At 45.5% G+C, this 25880-nt stretch overlaps 1 protein-coding gene across 2 annotated transcripts in view; it reads right to left on the minus strand.

Moving 5' to 3' along the window:
- Positions 1-25880, minus strand: part of LOC138644800 (aldehyde oxidase 1-like) — a 252342-nt gene that overhangs the window by 112990 nt on the left and 113472 nt on the right. For both annotated transcript variants that reach the window (XM_069733618.1, XM_069733619.1), the window contains one exon: positions 4501-4663. In XM_069733618.1, the coding sequence (XP_069589719.1) occupies positions 4501-4663 (163 nt within the window). The remainder of the gene's footprint in view (positions 1-4500; positions 4664-25880) is intronic.

Consider the following 25880-nt stretch of genomic DNA (forward strand, 5'->3'; position numbering starts at 1 on the left):
TTTTCCTCATATACTGGTACAAAGCACAGTTTTGGTATCATTTTTTTAAAGTAGTTTAAATGGTGAAAAATAAGATATTAAAATAATTCAACTGGTTGATAATATAACACATAAGATAGAAAATGTAAAAATTACATTGCAACAAATAGTAATGTCCTTTGTTTGTTGATTCATCATACAAATTGTAAGAAAAAGGATCAAGTTCATTGTCATTCATCTTTTTCCCAGTAGATGTCACTTGTTTTCCATCTTTCCTTTTGTTCAGCCCATACAGACATGTGGATTCCAGTTTGTACATCCAGAAGATTTCTCTTCATTTTATCAATTCATATCGGTTCAGTTTGTATTCAGGTATTTGTTGTGTTTGCATACAATGTCAGAGTGTTACTAGACCAAATACCTGAATCTGGATCCGAAAACCCATTTGTGTGTTTAAGAATCTTCTAATAAAGGAATCACGCCTCCAATTGGTAACAGACTTATTTACTCGCTGACAGCGCACCACTGCTCCCCCGAAGGCCAGCTCTTCACAAAATAAATAAGTGACCAAGTAGAGAGATATTAGATTGCTTATTGTCTTACCAACACACTATCTTGATGAGGATAAGATGTCATTTAGGCTTGGACTGGCCCACAGGAGAACAGGAGAATCCTCTGGTGGGCCTCCACCCTCTTATAAGAGCAGTATTTGGCACAATATAATTCAATGTACAGATAAAGGCAGCATCTTCTTCATTTAACAATCTACCCCATTTATTGTTATATCAATTTGTGATAATGTCACATTTGCATGTAGCTGAAAAGTGGGGCCCTGGAGTTGGTTACTGATGGGCCCTTGGCACCCCGGTCTGACCCTGAGGCCAGTGCAGAGGGTTTGGCTGTGTAATTGGCTCCTCAGTTGCAGGCACAACTGATACAGATGTGGTCAGCCTGGAGTCAAGTGCAGGCGTGATTGTGAAGCTGAATGCAGGCATCGTCCAGTTCATAGGGGTGAAGTGTCGTAATTTGTATAAGGCGTCCAGATGTATGCCAAGTTACAATATTTAATAATGCTCTGGAGCAATTCAGTGACTTGTATTTATTCATCGTAGGAGGAGAGAAATGGCTATACCAGATTCACTCCCTATGAGATTGAAAGGATAGGAATATAATAAGCTCCCTTTCCAAAAAGAAACTGAATTAACTTACTAAACATGAATGCACATCAGTGTTTCAATCTAGAAATAGATTTCAACTGTGTCATATGCAAGCAGATCATTTTTATTGTGTTATTTTTTCTATCCCTACTAACCACAAATCTATTTAGATCATTTGAACTCCAGAATAGTGACCCATGACAAAGCCAGAAGGCGAAACTAGTGGTGTATTATCCTGACGCCCATATCTCCTGAGGTTGACTGTTTTGATGTTAAAGTTATATGAAAAAGTTTGGGCACCACTATTAATCTTAAGCTTAATGTTTTATAAAAATTGTTTTTTTTTGCAACAGCTATTTCAGTTTCATATATCTAATAACTGTTGGACACAGTAATGTTTCTGCCTTGAAATGAGGTTTATTGTACTAACAGAAAATGTGCAATCTGCATTCAAACAAAATTTGACAGGTGCATAAGTATGGGCACCCCACCAGAAAAGTGACATTAATATTTAGTAGATCTTCCTTTTGCAAAAATAACAGCCTCTAGTCGCTTCCTGTAGCTTTTAAAGAGTTCCTGGATCCTGGATGAAGGTATTTTTGACCATTCCTCTTTACAAAACAATTCCAGTTCAGTTAAGTTTGATGGTCGCTGAGCATGGACAGCCCTTTTCAAATGATCCCACAGATGTTCAATGATATTCAGGTCTGGGGACTGGGATGGCCTTCCAGAACAGTGTAATTGTTCCTCTGCATGAATGCCTGAGTAGATTTGGAGCGGTGTTTTGGATCATTGTCTTGCTGAAAGATCCATTCCCTGCGTAACTTCAACTTTGTCACTGATTCATGAATATTACTGTCAAGAATCTGCTGATATTGAGAGGAATCCATCCATCCCTCAACTTTAACAAGATTCCTGATGCCGGCATTGGCCACAGAGCCCCAAAGCATGATGGAACCTCTACCAAATTTTACTATGGGTAGCAAGTGTTTTTCTTGGAATGCTGTGTTTTTTGGCCGCAATGCATAATGCCTTTTTGTATGACCAAACAACTCAATCTTGGTTTCATCAGTCCACAGGACCTTCTTCCAAAAAGAAATTGGCTTGTCCAAATGTGCTTTTGCATACCTCAGCCGACTCTGTTTGTGGCGTGCTTGCAGAAACGGCTTCTTTCGCATCACTCTCCCATACAGCTTCTCCTTGTGCAAAGTGCGTTGTATAGTTGACCGATGCACAGTGACACCGTCTGCACAGCAAGTTGATGCTGCAGCTCTCTGAAGGTGGTCTGAGGATTGTCCTTGACTGATCTCACCATTCTTCTTCTCTGCCTTTCTGATGTTTTTCTTGGCCTGCCACTTCTGGCCTTAACAAGAACTGTACCTGTGTTCTTCCATTTCCTTACTACGTTCCTCACAGTGGAAATTGACAGGTTAAATCTCTGAGACAGCTTTTTGTATCCTTCCCTTGAACAACTATGTTGAATAATCTTTGTTTTCAGATCATTAGACAGTTGTTTTGAGGAGCCCATGATGCCACTCTTCCGAGGAGATTCAAACAGGAGAACAACTTGCAAGTGGCCACTTTAACCCCTTCATGACCGGGGGATTTTTCGTTTTTCCGTGTTCGTTTTTCGCTCCCCTCCTTCCCAGAGCCATAACTTTTTTATTTTTCTGTCAATTTGGCCATGTGAGGGCTTATTTTTTGCGGGACGAGTTGTACTTTTGAACGACATCATTGGTTTTAGCATGTCGTGTACTAGAAAACGTGAAAAAAATTCCAAGTGCGGTGAAATTGCAAAAAAAGTGCAATCCCACATTGGTTTTTTGTTTGGCTTTTTTGCTAGGTTCACTAACTGCTAAAACTGACCTGCTATTATGATTCTCCAGGTCATTACGAGTTCATAGACACCTAACATGACTAGGTTATTTTTTATCTAAGTGGTGAAAAAAAATTCCAAACTTTGCTAAAAGAAAAAAAAAAAATTGCGCCATTTTCCGATACTCGTAGCGTCTCCATTTTTTATCATCTGGGGTCGGTTGAGGGCTTATTTTTTGCGTGCCTAGATGACGTTTTTAATGATAGCATTTCGGTGCAGATACGTTCTTTTGATCGCCCGTTATTGCATTTTAATGCAATGTCGCGGCGACCAAAAAAACGTAATTCTGGCGTTTCGAATTTTTTTCCCGCTACGCTGTTTAGCGATCAGGTTAATATTTTTTTTTAATTGATAGATCGGGCGATTCTGAGCGCGGCGATACCAAATATGCGTAGATTTGATATTTTTTTTATTGATTTATTTTGATTGGGGCGAAAGGGGGGTGATTTAAACTTTTATGTTTTTTTTATTTTTTACACATTTTTTTAAACTTTTTTTTAAAACTTTTGCCATGCTTCAATAGCCTCCTTGAGAGGCTAGAAGCAGGCATAGCACGATCGGCTCTGCTACATAGCAGCGATCTGCTGATCGCTGCTATGTAGCAGAATTGCACGTGTGCTGTGAGCGCCGACCACAGGGTGGCGCTCACAGCGACGGGCAATCAGTAACCATAGAGGTCTCAAGGACCTCTATGGTTACCATTCACAAGCATCGCCGACCCCCGATCATGTGACGGGGGTCGGCGATGACGTCATTTCCGGCCGCCCGGCCGGAAGCGGTAGTTAAATGCCGCTGTCTGCGTTTGACAGCGGCATTTAACTAGTTAATAGGTGCGGGCAGATCGCGATTCTGCCCGCGCCTATTACGGGCACATGTCAGCTGTTCAAAACAGCTGACATGTCCCGGCTTTGGTGCGGGCTCACCGCGGAGCCCTGCATCAAAGCAGGGGAGCCGGCATCGGACGGTATAGTACGTCCGATGCCGGTAAGGGGTTAAGTAGCTTTTCTCATGATTGCATACACCTGGCTATGAAGTTCAAAGCTCAATGAGGTTAGAAAACCAAAAAAAGTGCTTTAGTAAGTCAGTAAAAAGTAGGTAGGAGTATTTAAAACAAGAAAATGATAAGGGTGCCCATACTTATGCACCTGTCAAATTTTGTTTGAATGCAGATTGCACATTTTCTGTTAGTACAATAAACCTAATTTCAAGACAAAAATATTACTGTGTCCAACAGTTATTAGATATATGAAACTGAAATAGCTGTTGCAAAAAAAAACATTTTTTATAAAACATTAAGCTTAAGATTAATAGGGGTGCCCAAACTTTTTCATATAACTGTATATAGCTCCAAGACTCTTAGTATATGAGGGGAGCAGATATTACAACTTCATGGTTACATACAGATATCCATGTTGTTGTGCATTTAATTATTTTTAAAATACCGGTAGTAGTTTTAAGCTCGAATGCAATAAATACAGCTCAACTTACAGGTTTATCCAGGTTCTGCAGAACTTGAAGGTAGAATTTAAAGAAAAAACTGATGATCAAAGATCTCTTGTATTCTACCTTTCCATCAGGGGCAGATGGTGGAATAGTTATTTCTTTAAGAACCTGCCTGCAGGCTTCAGAGAACATCTCATCATCCCAATGCCTGCCAAGTAGGAAACAGGTGATAAAAACCAGTCATTGAACATTAATTAATAATATATGTATGTTAGATTGCATTATAATATATTTTCCTGCACTAAAACTGACTTATCGTGTGGATATCTTACTGGCAACAGCAAAATCTGCAGCTATGGATATTTTTTTTTGCACAGTCTACTTACCTTAACAACCTTCTGATGCTGCTGCATTGAGGCTTCCGTAGACCCCCCCGAACAATCTGTTTACCACCTATTGACAAATCAACAATGGAGCCACAAGAACAGAGATTGATGGGGGACTAAGGAAGCCTCAGCAAGGAAGAAGCAAAAAGTGGATAGGCTGACTATATATATATTTTTTTTACTTAGAAGTAGCACATTGTACAACATGCGTACTGGCCAGCTGATTTTGGTAGATTTGCTGGAAAAATATTCTGAGTTATATAAAATCCATTTGGACAAGACTATGGAAGCAATGTGTAAACATTTCAAATATTTCAGCTCCATTTTTTGAAATTTTAATACAGGATAGTCTATTTTTTTTTCTTTGAATTAAGCACATTTACAATACATTCATTAAAGATACGCAAAAAAAAAAAGTTAAAGTACACTAGGTCACATAAGGTAATGTTTTGCTTTGTGACAAAAATAAGGATAATATCACACCTATATTTTTATCATATTGGCTTAATTACAAAAAATGTAAACACAACCTCTAAGAGTAACTAAACTTTATATTTTTTCATTATTGTGTCTAACATGGAAAGTTATGAAAATTTGCTATTCACTTTATTAGTCAATTTAGCTTCTTTCCTGATCCAAATTAATTAAAGTAACCCCCAAACCCTTGCATTCTGCAGGCTTTTCTTATTGCAGCAGCCGTACTCTATGTCCTTGTAATTGGATGACGGATTTCGTTATGGAGAAAACAACATGGCTGCAGTAGTGATACAGTATGCAGTAAGCGCTAACTAGTGGTGGCAGCAGGTAGCCGGCATGTCTTGTTGAAGGGCAACCTGTCACTAGATTAAATGGTAGGAAAAAAATGAGGTGGCACTCTAATGCACCTGGATATACAGTACTTACTGAACTTTATTGCTTGGTCACACAATCAACACAAGGAGTCGCGGAGCGAGGTTCCTGCTTCAACTGATCATAACCTTCACTAAGGATATCCACGTACATCAGAGTGCCACCTCTTTTTTTTTTCCTACCGTTTGCATCCAGGACATACTTTGTTCTGGATGAGCACCTGTCTGCCACGAGGTTGGCCAGCTGCTACGAAGTCTCCCCTGATCACAGCAAAAGGTATGCGTTCTGAGAAGTGCCAGTCTTTCCTTTCTCATTGTCACTAGATTAATGCTGCCTCAATCATAGGCAGGCATAATCAGAGCTTGGCTGCACAATTGTAGCCAAGAATGTTTTCCTCTGACACACTCGGGTTTCAGGGAAAATACAGTTAGAAGATCCAGCGCTGCTCCAAGTGACTGGTCTCTAGGTATGGGACCAGTGGCGTAACTACCACGGTCACAGCGGTCGTCACTGCAACCGGGCCCGGCAGGTCAGAGGCACCCAACACCATGTTGCAGTGCAGGAGATCCCTCCCGCATGGAACAGTCCGAGGTGTATCTAGAGGCAGGGGGCGGCCGGCGTATGTGAGAGATAGGTAGGAAGCAGCTCCAGTCAGCACGGTGAGACAGCTTCTCCTGCTCTGCAGCCCCGGGACAGAAGGCGAGAGCAGGGGAGGTGCGGGACAGACTCGAGCTGTGCAAGCACGAGAAGCTGAGGAGCTGCACGTTTATATCAGCCTCTCCTTTATCAGAGAGAAGAATGTGAGATGTGTGTATGAACTGGTGTGTGTTTGTGTGTGATATCTATAGTGTGTGTGATATCTGTAGTGTGGGTGATATCTGTAGTGTGTGTGCGTGTGTGTGTGTGTGATATCTGTAGTGTGTGTGAGGCAGGGGCGTAACTACCACGGTCGCAGCAGTCGCCGCTGCAACCGGGTCTGGCATCAGGGGCCCAACAGGTCAGAGGCACACGACTCCCCCCGTCGCAGCCGCCGCAGTAAACTATACCAGCGTCTATGATGCCGGTACAGTTCAAAGCAATGATGGAGGAGAGAGCGTCAGCTGATGCTCCCTCTCCCATCATTCCCCTCTGCCTCTGACACTGCGGGTGCGTGATTACATCACTTAATCGCGCACCCGCTGTGTGCGGGGCCCAGGCAGTGCAGCATCTGCACAGATGATGGTGGCCGCCATATTGGCAAAGCCTGTGGCGGCTGCTGGGACCTGGAACAGGCAGCTCCGGAGCTAGTGGGGGGCACATGGACTGAGCTGCCCAGGAGGGGGATGCCGCAGCGGCTCAGCCATGTGGAGGATCCGGGGATGAACATGGAGGTGTACGAGACCGGCAGAAGTGAGGAGTGTCTGCTGCCCGTGTGTCGCCGTCTCGGCCCCCAGCGTCCCTGGCCCCCTGTAACCCCAGCCCCATTTCCTCCCTGCTCTCTCGTGCCCCATGTCCTAGTATGTCGCCAGGTTCAGGTCATTGTGCTCCTCCGGGCCCCCCGTACACACCTTGTTCCTCCTCCCCTGGTCCCCCAATGCTCCCCATTTCCCATGCCCTGAGTCCTCCTGCACCCCCATGCGTTCCCTGCCCCTTGTCCCCGTGTGACTCGTCTGCCCTGCTCTCAAGTCTCCCCTGACCCCTTTCTCACCGTGTGTTCTCCATCTACCCTGTCCTTGTAATCCCTGTGCCACCTTCTTCCCTCCTCCCAAGTCTCCCCCCGTCTTCCTCTGTCCCCTTGCAGCCCTTGCGTCCCTATCTACTCTGCCCTCGGAGTCCCCTTGTGTCCTCTTGTGCCTGTCTCACTTGCCCCCTAGTTCCCGTGTGTCCCATTGTGCCCTTCTCCCCTTCCTCCTAGTTCCTATGAATCCCCTTGTGCTTGTATCCCTTGTCCCCATGTGTAGCCTTGTGTCAGTGTCCCTTGCTTACTAGTCCCTGTGTGTCCCCTTGCGCCTGTCTCCCTTGTCCCCTTATGCTTATGTCCCTTGTCCCCATGTGCCAGTCTCCCTTGCCCATTAGTCCCTGTGTGTCCCCTTGTTAGTCTCCCTGGCCAACTAGTCCCTGTGTGTCCCCTTGTGCCAGTCTCCCTTGTTCCCTTGTGTCAGTCTCCCTTGCCCACTAGTCCCCTTGTAACCTTCTCCCCTGCCTCCTAGCCCCCATGTGTCCCCTTGTGTCTGTCTTCCTTGCTCCCTAGCCCCCCTATGTTACCCATGTGCCTGTCTCCCCTAGCCCCCTTGTGTCCTTCTCCCCTGCCCCCTAGTCACCATTTGCTTGTGTCTTTCTCACTGCCCCTGTATGGAGGGGCTGCATTACACTATGATGGGGGCTGCATTATATTCTATTGGGGCTACATTGTATTGTATGGCAGGGCTGCAGTATACTCTGTGGGGTGGCTGTATTATACTATATGTGGGCTGCATTATACTGAATCGAGGACTATGGGGAATATATTATACTATATGAAGAACTAGGGTGCATCATACTATGGGAAGTGAATTGTACAACATGGATGACGATGGCAGTGCATTATACTATATGGAGCACTATGAGGAGTATATTATACTATATGGAGGACTGAGCAGTATATTTTAATATATGGAGGACTATGTGGAGTGTATAATACTAAATGGAGGACTGAGGAGTGTATTATACTATATGGAGGACTATGAGGGGTGTATTATACTATATGGAGGACGGAGCAGTGTATTATACTATATGGAGCACTACGAAGAGTGTATTATGCTATATGGAGCACTTTGAGGAGTGTATTATACTATATGGAGGGCTGAGGAGTGTACAGTAGGGTTGAGCTACCTTGACCTTTTTAGAGTCGAGCCGTGTTTCGCGAAACCCGACTATCTTAAAAGTCGAGTCGAGTGGAATCGGCCGATTATCGCGAAAAGTCGGGTATCGCCCGAAACACGAAACCCAATGCAAGTCAATGGGGGAGCATAGTCGGCAGTGAGTGGAGGCCAGGAAAACACCTACACTGCCCATTTTAATGGCAAAAACATCCATTCTTGTTACAGAAGCTTGTCAATCGTAATTTAGCTTATAATAATTGGAAGGCATTTGAAATTGGGGGTCATTTGGCTAAAGTTGTGGGGGGGTAGGGCTGGTTCAAGTAATTAGTGGGCCCAGTAAATCTGGACCACGTCACGGCAGTGGAGCAGGGAGAGGTAAGAATTTCAACTTTGCAAGTGCTGTGATCCTGAGCAAGCAGGGGGGGCCCACTCGTTGGCATTGGCACTGGCACAGGGCCCCTCAAAGTACAGTGGTGTGTTTGCACGGCGGGGGCGCCTCCCACCGGCAGCAACACTTTTGCGTACTATGAGAGGCCCTGTGCCAGTGACGTCGCCAACTAGTATTCCTCCCCCCACCTGATGAAGGAACCTGCACTTTCATCTGCACCTTCCTCTTTGTCCCCGTGTAAGGTGGTATGGTATGCGGGAAGAGGAACCTGACTTTCAGCAGGGTCACAATCTTGCTGTGTAGCGTGCACGGGGAATGTTGCGTTATGGGTCAATGTACCAGCAGACTCATCTGTCACTGGCTGGGCAATGGGCAGGATGAGGAGGAAACACAGATATAGGCCCAAAGAATAAAGTGGGCTAAATGCAGTTCAAAATTGGTAACACAGGACTAACCAGGGGGCATTGCAGTGGAGGACAACTGGAATGAGAGGCTGACACAGAGAGTAGGCCCAAATAAGTAAGTAGTCGAAATGCAGTTCAAAATTGGCAACAGTAGTAAACAGGCGGCACAGCTTTGTTCAGTGGAGGAGAACAGCAAGGAGTGGCAGACACCGATAGTAGGCCCCAACCCAACTAGTAGGCCAAATGCAGTCTAACATTAACAACTACTTAACGAGAGCCTGAAAATGGAATTTCAGGACAGGAAACCAGGAGAACAGCAAGGAGCGGCAGACACTGTTAGTAGGCCCCAAACCAACTAGTACGCCAAATGCAGTTGTTCCATTTAACAACCATTTAACAAGAGCCTGAAGATAGAAGCTCAGGAAAGGCAACCTGGAGAACACCTTGGAGCGGAAGACACCGTCTCTACAACCCAGACCCAACTTGTAGGCCTAATGCAGTGTTGTTTCAACAACTACTTAACGAGAGCTAGAAGATCGAAGCTATGGAGAGGCAACCTGGAGAACACCTTGGAGCGGAAGACACCGTCTCTATGACCCAGACCCAACTTGTAGGCATAATGTAGTGTTGTTTCAACAACTACTTAACACGAGCATGAAGATTGAAGCAATGGAAAGGCAACCTGGAGAACACCTTAGAGCGGAGGACACCGTCTCTACAACCCAGACCCAACTTGTAGGCCTAATGCAGTGTAGTTTTCAACAACTACTAAACGAGAGTAGGAAGATCGAAGCAATGTGGACGAAACCTGGGGAACACCTTGGAGTGTAACACACCGTCTCTCTACACGCCATACCCAATTTGTAGGCCTAATGCAGTGTAGTTTGCAACAACTACTAAACGAGAGTAGGAAGATCGAAGCAATGTGGATGAAACCTGGGGAACACCTTGGAGTGTAACACACCGTCTCTCTACACCCCATACCCAATTTGTAGGCCTAATGCAGTGTAGTTTGCAACAACTACTAAACGAGAGTAGGAAGATCGAAGCAATGTGGACGAAACCTGGGGAACACCTTGGAGTGGAACACACTGTCTCTACACCCCATACCCAATTTGTAGGACTAATGCAGTTTAGTTTGCAACAACTACTAAACGAGAGTCGAAAGACCGAAGCAATGGCGAGGAAACCTGGGGAACACCTTGGAGTGGGACACACCGTCTCTAAACCCCATACCCAATTTGTAGGCCTAATGCAGTATAGTTTGCAACAACTACTAAACGAGAGTCGGAAGACCGAAGCAATGGCGAGGAAACCTGGGGAACACCTTGGAGTGGGACACACCGTCTCTACACCCCATACCCAATTTGTAGGCCTAATGCAGTGTAGTTTGCAACAACTACTAAACGAGAGTAGGAAGATCGAAGCAATGGAGCGGAAACCTGGGGCACACCTTGGGGCGGCAGACACCGTTAGTAGGCCCTACCAAAATAGTAGCCCCAATGCAGTTTTAAAATTCCTAGAGGCTGAAAACAAGACTATTGACGCTCTGCTTTTTTCAAAGGAGGACAGCTGTATTGAGTGGCGCAGACAGACACAGGTAGTAGGCCTTAAACCAAAAATGTGGCTCACTGCAGTTTAAAAAAGGTTACAGGGGTGCACAGGCAGCATTGCTCTGGGCAGTGGAGGACAATTTCAATAGTGGACCGCAGACAGACTTTGTACGCCTACTATTAAAAAAAGGATGCTCTATGAAATTAAAAATAGGTTCCAGGGGTCCACGGGCAGCAGTGGTGTGGTCAGTGGACGAGTATTGGAAGGAGGGACCGCAGACAGGCGTAGTAGGCCTAACATAACAAAATTAGGTTGTAGGCACTTTAAAATTGGTTCCAGGGGTACACGTGCAGCAGTGGTGTGGTCAGCGGAGGACAATTTGAATTAGGGACTGCAGACAGACTTTGTAGGCTGTCCCCTGTGGACCATGCATCCAACACATTAACCCAGTGCGCCGTAATGGACACGTAACTTTTTGTGGACATGCCTACTGGTCCATGCGTCTCTTGTCAGGTGCACCTTTCTACTGTTTGATTGCCTGAGTGCTATGACAATGCAAGGCTGGGATGGCTTTTCTCGCAAAAGAAATGTCGACTGGGTAGCTTGAACCATGGTACAGCGTAGTTCATCTGGGCTTTCTAAATATAAAACAAAGAAAAAAAGGAGGCTCCATGCACTTTCAGCTGGGTTCCAGGGGTACACGGCCAGCATTGGTCTGGTCAGTGGAGAACTATTGGAAGGAAGGACCGCAGACAGGCTTCGAAGGCCTAACATAATAAAATTGGGCTGTAGGCACTTTATAATTGGTTCCAGGGGTACACGGGCAGCAGTGGTCTGGTCAGTGGAGGAGTATTAGAAAGAACGGACCGCAGACAGGCTTCGAAGGCCTAACATAATAAAATTGGGCTGTAGGCACTTTATAATTGGTTCCAGGGGTACACGGGCAGCAGTGGTCTGGTCAGTGGAGGAGTAGTAGAAAGAACGGACCGCAGACAGGCTTCGAAGGCCTAACATAATAAAATTGGGCTGTAGGCACTTTATAATTGGTTCCAGGGGTACACGGGCAGCAGTGGTCTGGTCAGTGGAGGAGTAGTAGAAAGAACGGACCGCAGACAGGCTTCGAAGGCCTAATATAAAAAAAATTGGGCTGTAGGCACTTTTAAATAGGTTCCAGGGGTACACGGGCAGCAGTGGTCTGGTCAGTGGAGGAGTAGTAGAAAGAAGGGACCGCAGACAGGCTTCGAAGGCCTAACATAAAAAATTGGGCTGTAGGCACTTTTAAATAGGTTCCAGGGGTACACGGGCAGCAGTGATCTGGTCAGTGGAGGAGTAGTAGAAAGAACGGACCGCAGACAGGCTTCGAAGGCCTAACATAATAAAATTGGGCTGTAGGCACTTTATAATTGGTTCCAGGGGTACACGGGCAGCAGTGGTCTGGTCAGTGGAGGAGTAGTAGAAAGAACGGACCGCAGACAGGCTTCGAAGGCCTAACATAATAAAATTGGGCTGTAGGCACTTTATAATTGGTTCCAGGGGTACACGGGCAGCAGTGGTCTGGTCAGTGGAGGAGTAGTAGAAAGAACGGACCACAGACAGGCTTCGAAGGCCTAACATAATAAAATTGGGCTGTAGGCACTTTATAATTGGTTCCAGGGGTACACGGGCAGCAGTGGTCTGGTCAGTGGAGGAGTAGTAGAAAGAACGGACCGCAGACAGGCTTCGAAGGCCTAACATAAAAAAATTGGGCTGTAGGCACTTTTAAATAGGTTCCAGGGGTACACGGGCAGCAGTGGTCTGGTCAGTGGAGGAGTAGTAGAAAGAAGGGACCGCAGACAGGCTTCGAAGGCCTAACATAAAAAAATTGGGCTGTAGGCACTTTATAATTGGTTCCAGGGGTACATGGGCAGCAGTGGTCTGGTCAGTGGAGGAGTAGTAGAAAGAACGGACCGCAGACAGGCTTCGAAGGCCTAACATAAAAAAAATTGGGCTGTAGGCACTTTAAAATAGGTTCCAGGGGTACACGGGCAGCAGTGGTCTGGTCAGTGGAGGAGTAGTAGAAAGAAGGGACCGCAGACAGGCTTTGAAGGCCTAACATAAAAAAATTGGGCTGTAGGCACTTTTAAATAGGTTCCAGGGGTACACGGGCAGCAGTGGTCTGGTCAGTGGAGGAGTAGTAGAAAGAAGGGACCGCAGACAGGCTTCGAAGGCCTAACATAATAAATTAGGGCTGTGGGCACTTTAACATTGGTTCCAGGGGTACACGGGCAGCAGTAGACAGGTCAGTGGAGGCCTAGTGGAAGGAGGGACCTGTCATGATCCCAATGGCAGGGGATCACAAAAGGACAAGCACACAAAAAACAGAACAAGCTCTAGGGTGATGGAAACTGAACTGACCGCGACCCTGAACCTAATTCACAACACTAGCAGTAGCCGGGGAACGTGCCTACGATGATTCTAGACGTCTCGCGCCAGCCGAAGGACTAGCTTCCCCTATTAGAAGAAACAAAGACCTCTCTTGCCTCCAGAGAAACACCCCACAGAAATAGCAGCCCCCCACATGTAATGACGGTGAAATGAGAGGAAAGCACATACGTAGTAATGAAAACAGATTCAGCAAAATGAGGCCCGCTAAAACTAGATAGCAGAGGATACAAAAGTGAACTGCGCGGTCAGCGAAAAACCCTACAAAAAACCATCCTGAAATTACCTGAACTCATGTGCCAACTCATGGAACATGAGGAGTAATATCAGCCCACTAGAGCAACCAGCAACAAGGAATCACATACTGTAACTGCAAGCTGGACAAAAACAAAAATAAAGCAAAACGTGGAACAGGAAAATCAAAAACTTAGCTTGTCCTGAAGATTACTGAAGCGGAAAGCAGAGGTAACAAGACACACTGATTACATTGATCGCTGGCGAGGAAATGACAAGAAAGCCAGGTTAAATAGGAAACTCCCATATCCTGATAGAACAGGTGGACACCAGAGACCACAGAGAACACAAGTCACCCAGTACCATCTGTAACCACCAGAGGGAGCCCAAAAACAGAATCCACAACAGTACCCCCCCCTTGAGGAGGGGTCACCGAACCCTCACGAGAACCACCAGGGCGACCAGGATGAGCCCTATGAAATGCACGGACCAAATCAGCAGCATGAACATCAGAGGCAACCACCCAAGAGTTATCCTCCTGACCATAACCCTTCCACTTGACCAAATACTGAAGTTTCCATCTGGAAACACGAGAATCCAAGATCTTCTCCACAACATACTCCAATTCTCCCTCCACCAGCACCGGAGCAGGAGGCTCAAGCGAAGGAACAACAGGTACCTCATACTTCCGCAACAACGACCGATGGAACACATTATGAATAGCAAACGATGCCGGGAGATCCAAACGAAACGACACAGGGTTAAGAATTTCCAAGATCCTATAGGGACCGATGAACCGAGGCTTGAACTTAGGAGAAGAGACCTTCATAGGAACAAAACGAGAAGACAACCACACCAAGTCCCCAACACGAAGTCGAGGACCCACGCGGCGACGGCGATTAGCAAACTGCTGAGCCCTCTCCTGGGACAACTTCAAATTGTCCACCACATAACTCCAAATCTGATGCAACCTATCCACCACCATGTCCACTCCAGGACAATCAGAAGGCTCCACCTGACCAGAGGAAAAACGAGGATGAAACCCCGAATTACAAAAGAAAGGAGAAACCAAGGTAGCAGAACTAGCCCGATTATTAAGGGCAAATTCGGCAAGCGGCAAAAAGGTAACCCAGTCATCTTGATCAGCAGAAACAAAACACCTTAAATAAGTTTCCAAGGTCTGATTAGTTCGTTCCGTCTGGCCATTCGTCTGAGGATGGAATGCAGACGAAAAGGACAAATCAATGCCCATCTTAGCACAGAACGTCCGCCAAAATCTAGACACAAACTGGGATCCCCTGTCAGAAACAATGTTCTCCGGAATCCCATGCAAACGAACCACGTTCTGAAAAAACAGAGGGACCAACTCAGAGGAGGAAGGTAACTTAGGCAAGGGTACCAGATGAACCATCTTAGAAAAGCGGTCACACACAACCCAGATGACGGACATTTTTTGAGAGACAGGGAGATCCGAAATAAAGTCCATGGAAATGTGCGTCCAAGGCCTCTTCGGGATAGGCAAAGGTTACAACAATCCACTGGCCCGAGAACAGCAAGGCTTAGCCCGAGCGCAAACTTCACAAGACTGCACAAAAGAACGCACATCCCTCGACAAGGAAGGCCACCAAAAAGACCTGGCCACCAAGTCTCTAGTACCAAATATTCCAGGATGACCTGCCAACGCAGAAGAATGGACCTCGGAGATGACTCTACTGGTCCAATTATCCGGAACAAACAGTCTTTCAGGCGGACAACGATCAGGTTTATCCGCCTGAAACTCCTGCAAAGCACGTCGCAAGTCTGGGAAGACAGCCGACAAAATCACCCCATCCCTAAGGATACCAGTGGGCTCAGAATTTCCAGGGGAATCAGGCACAAAACTCCTAGAAAGAGCATCCGCCTTCACATTCTTTGAACCTGGCAGGTATGAAACCACAAAATCGAAACGGGAGAAAAACAGTGACCAACGAGCCTGTCTAGGATTCAGACGCTTGGCAGACTCAAGGTAAATCAGATTTTTGTGATCAGTCAAGACCACCACACGATGTCTAGCACCCTCAAGCCAATGACGCCACTCCTCAAATGCCCACTTCATGGCCAAAAGCTCCCGATTACCAACATCATAATTCCGCTCAGTGGGCGAAAACTTTCTAGAAAAGAACGCACATGGCTTCATCACCGAGCAATCGGAGCTTCTCTGTGACAAAACCACCCCCGCTCCAATCTCAGAAGCATCAACCTCAACCTGAAAAGGAAGCGAAACATCTGGCTGACGCAACACAGGAGCAGAAGAAAACCGGCGCTTAAGTTCCTGAAAGGCCTCCACAGCCGCAGGAGACCAATCAGCAACATCAGCACCCTTCTTAGTCAGATCCGTCAAAGGCTTAACAACACTAGAAAAATTAGTTATGAAACGACGATAAAAATTAGCAAAGCCCAAGAACTTCTGTAGACTCTTAAGAGATGTAGGCTGCGTCCAGTCACAAATAGCTTGAACCTTGACGGGATCCATCTCAATAGTAGAAGGGGAAAAAATATACCCCAAAAAAGAAATCTTCTGGACTCCAAAGAGACACTTTGAACCTTTTACAAACAAAGAATTGGCCCGCAGGACCTGAAACACCTTCCTGACTTGCTGAACATGGGACTCCCAGTCATCAGAAAAAACCAAAACATCATCCAAATACACAATCATAAATTTATCCAGATATTCACGGAAAATATCGTGCATAAAGGACTGGAAGACAGAAGGAGCATTAGAAAGTCCAAAAGGCATCACCAAATACTCAAAATGGCCCTCAGGCGTATTAAATGCGGTTTTCCACTCATCACCCTGCTTAATCCGCACAAGATTATACGCACCCCGAAGATCAATCTTAGTGAACCATTTAGCCCCTTTAATGCGAGCGAACAAATCAGTCAACAATGGCAAAGGATACTGATATTTGACCGTAATCTTATTCAAAAGACGGTAATCTATACAAGGCCTCAAGGAACCATCTTTTTTGGCCACGAAAAAAAAACCTGCTCCCAAAGGAGACGAAGATGGACGGATATGTCCCTTTTCCAAGGACTCCTTAACATAATCCCGCATAGCAGTATGCTCTGGCACTGACAGATTGAACAAACGACCTTTAGGAAATTTACTGCCAGGAATCAAATCTATAGCACAATCGCAATCCCTGTGAGGAGGAAGCGAATTGAGCTTAGGCTCCTCAAAAACATCCCGATAATCAGACAAAAATACAGGAACCTCAGAAGGAGTAGATGAAGCGATAGAAATCGGAGGTGCATCATCATGAACCCCCTGACATCCCCAGCTTAACACAGACATCGTTTTCCAGTCCAAGACTGGGTTATGAGTTTGTAACCATGGCAGACCAAGCACTAAGACATCATGTAAATTATACAGTACCAGGAAGCGAATCACCTCCTGATGAACGGGAGTCATACGCATGGTCACGTGTGTCCAGTACTGAGGTTTATTCATAGCCAAAGGTGTAGAGTCAATTCCTTTCAAAGGAATAAGGACTTCCAGAGGCTCCAGACTAAACCCACAGCGGTTGGCAAATGACCAATCCATAAGACTCAGGGCAGCGCCTGAATCCACATAGGCATCGACGGAAATGGCTGATAATGAACAAATCAGAGTCACAGACAGAATGAACTTAGACTGTAAAGTACTAATGGCAACAGACTTATCAACCTTTTTTGTGCGTTTAGAGCATGCTGATATAACATGAGCTGAATCACCACAATGAAAACACAACCCATTTTTCCGCCTATAGTTTTGCCGTTCACTTCTGGACTGAATTCTATCATATTGCATTGTCTCAGGTGCCTGTTCAGAAGACACCGCCAAATGGTGCACAGGTTCGCGCTCCCGTAAACGCCGATCAATCTGAATAGCCATAGTCATAGACTCATTCAGACCTGTAGGCGCAGGGAACCCCACCATAACATCTTTAATGGCCTCAGAAAGGCCATCTCTGAATCCTGCAGCCAGAGCGCACTCATTCCACTGAGTAAGCACCGACCATTTCCGAAATTTCTGACAATATAATTCTGCTTCATCTTGCCCCTGAGAGAGAGCCAATAAAGCTTTTTCAGCTTGAATCTCTAGGTTAGGTTCCTCATAGAGCAAACCCAATGCCAGAAAAAACGCATCCACATTGAGCAACGCAGGATCCCCTGGTGCCAATGCAAATGCCCAATTCTGAGGGTCACCCCGCAGGAAAGATATTACAATCTTGACTTGCTGAGCAGGGTCTCCAGAGGAACGAGATTTCAAAGAAAGAAACAACTTGCAATTGTTCCTAAAATTCAGAAAACTAGATCTATCTCCAGAAAAAAACTCTGGAATAGGAATTCTAGGTTCAGACATAGGAGCATGTACAACAAAATCTTGTATATTTTGAACCTTAGCAGCAAGATTATTCAGGCTGGAAGCCAAACTCTGGACGTCCATGATAAACAGCTGAGGTCAGAGCCATTCAAGGATTAATAGGAGGTAAGACGCAGCAAACTCTGAGGGAAGGGAAAAAAAAAAAAAAAAAAAACTTCCTCAGACTACTTTTCCTCCTACTTCAGCCAATATGATTACCACTTTTCGGGCCGGCGATACTGTCATGATCCCAATGGCAGGGGATCACAAAAGGACAAGCACACAAAAAACAGAACAAGCTCTAGGGTGATGGAAACTGAGCTGACCGCGATCCTGAACCTAATTCACAACACTAGCAGTAGCCGGGGAACGTGCCTACGATGATTCTAGACGTCTCGCGCCAGCCGAAGGACTAGCTTCCCCTATTAGAAGAAACAAAGACCTCTCTTGCCTCCAGAGAAACACCCCACAGAAATAGCAGCCCCCCACATGTAATGACGGTGAAATGAGAGGAAAGCACATACGTAGTAATGAAAACAGATTCAGCAAAATGAGGCCCGCTAAAACTAGATAGCAGAGGATACAAAAGTGAACTGCGCGGTCAGCGAAAAACCCTACAAAAACCATCCTGAAATTACCTGAACTCATGTGCCAACTCATGGAACATGAGGAGTAATATCAGCCCACTAGAGCAACCAGCAACAAGGAATCACATAACTGCAAGCTGGACAAAAACAAAAATAAAGCAAAACGTGGAACAGGAAAATCAAAAACTTAGCTTGTCCTGAAGATTACTGAAGCGGAAAGCAGAGGTAACAAGACACACTGATTACATTGATCGCCGGCGAGGAAATGACAAGAAAGCCAGGTTAAATAGGAAACTCCCATATCCTGATAGAACAGGTGGACACCAGAGACCGCAGAGAACACAAGTCACCCAGTACCATCTGTAACCACCAGAGGGAGCCCAAAAACAGAATCCACAACAGGGACCGCAGACAGGCTTCGAAGGCCTAACATAAAAAAAATTGGGCTGTAGGCACTTTAACCCCTTTACCCCCAAGGGTGGTTTGCACGTTAATGACCGGGCCAATTTTTACAATTCTGACCACTGTCCCTTTATGAGGTTATAACTCTGGAACGCTTCAATGGATCCTGGTGATTCTGACATTGTTTTCTCGTGACATATTGTACTTCATGACAATGGTAAAAATTATTTGATAGTACCTGCGTTTATTTGTGAAAAAAACGGAAATTTGGCGAAAATTATGAAAATTTCGCAATTTTCCAACTTTGAATTTTTATGCAATTAAATCACAGAGATATGTCACACAAAATACTTAATAAGTAACATTTCCCACATGTCTATTTTACATCAGCACAATTTTGGAACCAAAATTTTTTTTTGTTAGGGAGTTATAAGGGTTAAAAGTTGACCAGCAATTTCTCATTTCTACAACACCATTTTATTTTAGGGACCACATCTCATTTGAAGTCATTTTGAGGGGTCTATATGATAGAAAATACCCAAGTGTGACACCATTCTAAAAACTACACCCCTCAAGGTGCTCAAAACCATATTCAAGAAGTTTATTAACCCTTCTGGTGCTTCACAGGAATTTTTTGAATGTTTAAATAAAAATGAACATTTAACTTTTTTTCACAAAAAATTTAATTCAGCTCCAATTTGTTTTATTTTACCAAGGGTAACAGGAGAAAATGGACCCCAAACATTGTTGTACAATTTGTCCTGAGTATGCCAATACCCCACATGTGGGGGTAAACCACTGTTTGGGCGCATGGCAGAGCTCGGAAGCGAAGGAGTGCCATTTGACTTTTCAATGCAAAATTGACTGGAATTGAGATGGGACGCCATGTTTCGTTTGGAGAGCCCCTGATGTGGCTAAACATTGAAACCCCCCACAAGTGACACCATTTTGGAAAGTAGACCCCCTAAGGAACTTATCTAGAGGTGTGGTGAGCACTTTGACCCACCAAGTGCTTCACAGAAGTTTATAATGTAGAACCGTAAAAATAAAAAATCATATTTTTTCACAAAAATTATCTTTTTGCCCCCAATTTTTTATTTTCCCAAGGGTAAGAGAAGAAATTGGACCCCAAAAGTTGTTGTACAATTTGTCCTGAGTACGCTGATACCCCATATGTGGGGGTAAACCACTGTTTGGGTGGATGGGAGAGCTCGGAAGGGAAGGAGCGCCGTTTGACTTTTCAAAGCAAAATTGACAGGAATTGAGATGGGACGCCATGTTGCGTTTGAAGAGCCACTGATGTGCCTAAACATTGAAACCTCCCACAAATGACACCATTTTGGAAAGTAGACCCCCTAAGGAACTTATCTAGAGGTATGGTGAGCACTTTGACCCACCAAGTGCTTCACAGAAGTTTATAATGCAGAGCCGTAAAAATAAAACAAAATTTTTTTCCCACAAAAATTATTTTTTTAGCCCCCAGTTTTGTATTTTCCTGAGGGTAACAGGAGAAATTGGACCCCAAAATTTGTTGCCCAATTTGTCCTGAGTGCGATGATACACCATATGTGGGGGGAACCACTGTTTGGGCACATGGGAGGGCTCAGAAGGGAAGGAGTGCCATTTGAATGCAGACTTAGATGGAATGGTCTGCAGGTGTCACATTGCGTTTGCAGAGCCCCTAATGTACCTAAACAGTAGAAACCCCCCACAAGTGACACCATTTTGGAAAGTAGACCCCCTTAGGAACTTATCTAGATGTGTGCTGAGCGCTTTGACGCACCAAGGGCTTCACAGAAGTTTATAATGGAGAGCCGTAAAAATAAAACAAAAATTGTTTCCCACAAAAATTATTTTTTAGCCCCCAGTTTTGTATTTTCCCGAGGGTAACAGGAGAAATTCGACCCCACAATTTGTTGTCCAATTTGTCCTGAGTGCGCTGATACCCCATATGTGGGGGGGAACCACTGTTTGGGCGCATGGGAGGGCTCGGAAGGGAAGGAGCTCCATTTGGAATGAGGACTTAGATGGAATGGTCTGCAGGTGTCACATTGCATTTGCAGAGCCCCTAATGTACCTAAACAGTAGAAACCTCCCACAAGTGACACCATTTTGGAAACTAGACCCCCTAAGGAACTCATCTAGATGTGTTGTGATAGCTTTGAACCCCCAAGTGTTTCACTACAGTTTGTAACGCAGAGCCGTGAAAATTTAAAAAAAAAATCTTTCCCCCCAAAATTATTTTTTAGCCCCCAGTTTTGTATTTTCCCGAGGGTAAGAGGAGAAATTCGACCCCAAAAGTTGTTGTCCAATTTGTCCTGAGTACGCTGATACCCCGTATGTTGGGGGAAACCAACGTTTGAGCGCATGGCAGAGCTCGGAAGGGAAGGAGCGCCATTTGGAATGCAGACTTAGATGGAATGGTCTGCAGACGTCACATTGCGTTTGCAGAACCCCTAATGTACCTAAACAGTAGAAACCCCCCACAAGTGACCCCATATTGGAAACTAGACCCCCCAGGGAACTAATCTAGATGTGTTGTGAGAACTTTGAACCCCCAAGTGTTTCACTACAGTTTATAACGCAGAGCCGTGAAAATAAAAAATCTTTTTTTTTCCCACAAAAAATATGTTTTAGCCCCGAGTTTTGTATTTTCCCAAGGGTAGCAGGAGAAATTGGACCCCAAAAGTTGTTGTCCTATTTGTCCTGAGTACGCTGATACCCCATATGTTGGGGTAAACCCCTGTTTGGGCACACGGGAGAGCTCGGAAGGGAAGAAGCACTGTTTTACTTTTTCAACGCAGAATTGGCTGGAATTGAGATCGGACGCCATGTCGCGTTTGGAGAGCCCCTGATGTGCCTAAACAGTGGAAACCCCCCAATTATAACTGAAACCCTAATCCAAACACATCCCTAATCCTAATCCCAACAGTAACCCTAACCACACCTCTAACCCTGACACACCCCTAACCCTAATCCCAACCCTATTCCCAACCGTAAATGTAATCTAAACCCTAACTGTAACTTTAGCCCCAACCCAAACTGTAGCCCTAACCCTAGCCCTAACCCTAGCCCTAACCCTAGCCCTAACCCTAGCCCTAACCCTAGCCCTAACCCTAGCCCTAACCCTAACCCTAGCCCTAACCCTAGCCCTAACCCTAACCCTAGCCCTAACCCTAACCCTAGCCCTAACCCTAGCCCTAACCCTAGCCCTAACTCTAACCCTAGCCCTAATGGGAAAATGGAAATAAATACATTTTTTTAATTTTTCCCTAACTAAGGGGGTGATGAAGGGGGGTTTGATTTACTTTTATAGCGGGTTTTTTAGCGGATTTTTATGATTGGCAGCCGTCACACACTGAAAGACGCTTTTTATTGCAAAAAATATTTTTTGCGTTACCACATTTTGAGAGCTATAATTTTTCTATATTTTGGTCCACAGAGTCATGTGAGGTCTTGTTTTTTGCGGGACGAGTTGATGTTTTTTTTGATAACATTTTCGGGCACGTGACATTTTTTGATCGCTTTTTATTCCGATTTTTGTGAGGCAGAATGACCAAAAACCAGCTATTCATGAATTTCTTTTGGGGGAGACGTTTATACCGTTCCGCGTTTGGTAAAATTGATGAAGCAGTTTTATTCTTTGGGTCAGTACGATTACAGCGACACCTCATTTATATCATTTTTTTATGTTTTGGCGCTTTTATACGATAAAAACTATTTTATAGAAAAAATAATTATTTTTGCATCGCTTTATTCTCAGGACTATAACTTTTTTATTTTTTTGCTGATGATGCTGTGTGGCAGCTCGTTTTTTGCGGGACAAGATGACGTTTTCAGCGGTACCATGGTTAGTTATATCTGTCTTTTTGATCGCGTGTCATTCCACTTTTTGTTCGGCGGTATGATAATAAAGCGTTGTTTTTTGCCTCGTTTTTTTTCTTTTTTTCTTACGGTGTTTACTGAAGGGGTTAACTAGTGGGCCAGTTTTATAGGTCGGGCCGTTACGGACGCGGCGATACTAAATATGTGTACTTTTATTGTTTTTTTTTTTTTATTTAGATAAAGAAATGTATTTATGGGAATAATATTTTTATTTTTTTTTTTCATTATTTTGGAATATTTTTTTTTATTTTTTTTTACACATTTGAAATTTTTTTTTTTTACTTTTTTACTTTGTCCCAGGGGGGGACATCACAGATCAGTGATCTGACAGTTTGCACAGCACTCTGTCAGATCACTGATCTGACATGCAGCGCTGCAGCCTTCACAGTGCCTGCTCTGAGCAGGCTCTGTGAAGCCACCTCCCTCCCTGCAGGACCCGGATCCGCGGCCATCTTGGATCCGGAGCTGGACTGAGCAGGGAGGGAGGTGAGACCCTCGCAGCAACGCGATCACATCGCGTTGCTCCGGGGGTCTCAGGGAAGCCCGCAGGGAGCCCCCTCCCTGCGCGGTGCTTCCCTGCACCGCCGGCACATCGCGATCATCTTTGATCGCGGTGTGCCGGGGGTTAATGTGCCGGGGGCGGTCCGTGACCGCTCCTGGCACATAGTGCCGGATGTCAGCTGCGATAAACAGCTGACACCCGGCCGCGATCGGCGGCGCTCCCCCCGTGAGCGCTGCCGATCGCATATGACGTACTATTGCGTCCTTGGGAAGTAAAGCCCACCCCACATGGACGCAATAGTACGTCTAATGGCAGAAAGGGGTTAAAATAGGTTCCAGGGGTACACAGGCAGCAGTGGTCTGGTCAGTGGAGGCCTAGTGGAAGGAGGGACCGCAGACAGGCTTCGAAGGCCTAACATAATAAATTAGGGCTGTAGGCACTTTAACATTGGTCCCAGGGGAACACGGGCAGCAGTAGACAGGTCAGTGGAGGCCTAGTGGAAGGAGGGACCGCAGACAGGCTTCGAAGGCCTAACATAATAAATTAGGGCTGTGGGCACTTTAACATTGGTTCCAGGGGTACACAGGCAGCAGTAGACTGGTCAGTGGAGGCCTAGTGGAAGGAGGGACCGCAGACAGGCTTCGAAGGCCTAACATAATAAATTAGGGCTGTAGGCACTTTAACATTGGTTCCAGGGGAACACGGGCAGCAGTAGACAGGTCAGTGGAGGCCTAGTGGAAGGAGGGACCGCAGACAGGCTTCGAAGGCCTAACATAATAAATTAGGGCTGTGGGCACTTTAACATTGGTTCCAGGGGTACACGGGCAGCAGTAGACTGGTCAGTGGAGGCCTAGTGGAAGGAGGGACCGCAGACAGGCTTCAAAGGCCTAACATAATAAATTAGGGCTGTAGGCACTTTAACATTGGTTCCAGGGGAACACGGGCAGCAGTAGACAGGTCAGTGGAGGCCTAGTGGAAGGAGGGACCGCAGACAGGCTTCGAAGGCCTAACATAATAAAATTGGGCTGTAGGCACTTTGAATTCTCTTGCAGGGGTACACAGGCAGTGGGCACCATTGGTGTTGTCAGCAGCGGCCGATTGTAATGAGTGTCTGCCAGTTAGTAGTCCCAAAAAATCAATACATGTTAATGTCTCGCATTACAACAAAAAGAAAAACCAAAAGGGTGCAATCATTAGGTACAGGGTTGGGCTCCTCTGCATAGTTTCAGACCTAGTAATTTTGCACAAAGTATTTACTTGGGTAAATATAGGACACTGCCCCTGACTATGTTAAGTACCATGATACATGTCAACACAATGGTATTGTCAGTGGCAGTAATTTACGGATGTCAGCGCATAGACTAAACATAGGTGTAACTGTGAGAGATAATTGTGCAAGTGGTAGAGCAATGTTTGAGCTGGGGGTGGGTGAACTCTCTTGTGGCCGGCGGTACATGCCCAGGGCCCCTCATGTTACAACAGTGTGTCTGACGTTGGGTGCGCACCACCACCGCCAGAGACACTTTATTGTACTATGAGGGACCCAGTGGCAGTGCCGTAGACCAAAAGCGGGCACACCCACCTCTTCAGACAAACAGCACTCTCACGGGTGCTTGCGCCAAGTGGCGATACCACGGCCCCGTGTGGGGAGTTTGGCCATTTAGGGAGGTGTAAACATGTCGTATGCTGGACAATCAGCTGCTGCAAATTACGAGATTGGTAAAGTCATTCAGAGTAGTCCACAGGCAATACCTTGTCATAGGAAAGCTAGGTGTCGGCCGGGCAAGGTGGGGCAAAAGAATTCGAAATCCAGTTGTGGTTCATTTTAATGAAGGTTAGATCATCAACATTTTGGGTGGCCAGACGAGTCCTTTTTTGGTTAATATTGAACCTGCAGCACTGAATACTCTTTCTGATAGGACACTAGCTGCCGGGCAAGCAAGCTCCTGCAATGCATATTCTGCCAATTCTGGCCAGGTGTCTAATTTGGATGCCCAGTAATCAAATGGGAATGACGGTTGAGGTAGAACATTGATAAGTGATGAAAAATAGTTAGTAACCATACTGGACAAATGTTGTCTCCTGTCACTTTGAATTGATGCAGCAGTACCTGTCCTGTCTGCGGTCATAGCAAAATCACTCCATAACCTGGTCAGAAAACCCCTCTGTCCAACGCCACTTCGGATTTCTGCACCTCTAACACTTCTGTTCTGCTGCCCCCTGCTGCTCGTGTGAGAACGATCACGGGCGCTGTGTTCTGGGAATGCCTGAAGCAAACGGTGAACAAGAGTTGATTGTTTGGTTGCTAATATTAGTTCCAAGTTCTCATGTGGCATAATATTTTGCAATTGGCCTTTATAGCGAGGATCAAGGAGGCAGGCCAACCAGTAATCGTCATCGTTCATCATTTTAGTAATGCGTGTGTCACTTTTGAGGATACGTAAGGCATAATCCGCCATGTGGGCCAAACTTCCAGTTGTCAAATCAGCGGTTGTGCTTGGTTGAGGGGCAGTTTCAGGCAAATCTACGTCACTTGTGTCCCTCAAAAAACCAGAACCCAGCCTTGCCACGCCACCAATTTCCAGTGGC

The sequence above is a fragment of the Ranitomeya imitator genome, chromosome 7 (assembly GCF_032444005.1).
Source record: "Ranitomeya imitator isolate aRanImi1 chromosome 7, aRanImi1.pri, whole genome shotgun sequence".
Taxonomy (NCBI): domain Eukaryota; kingdom Metazoa; phylum Chordata; class Amphibia; order Anura; family Dendrobatidae; genus Ranitomeya; species Ranitomeya imitator.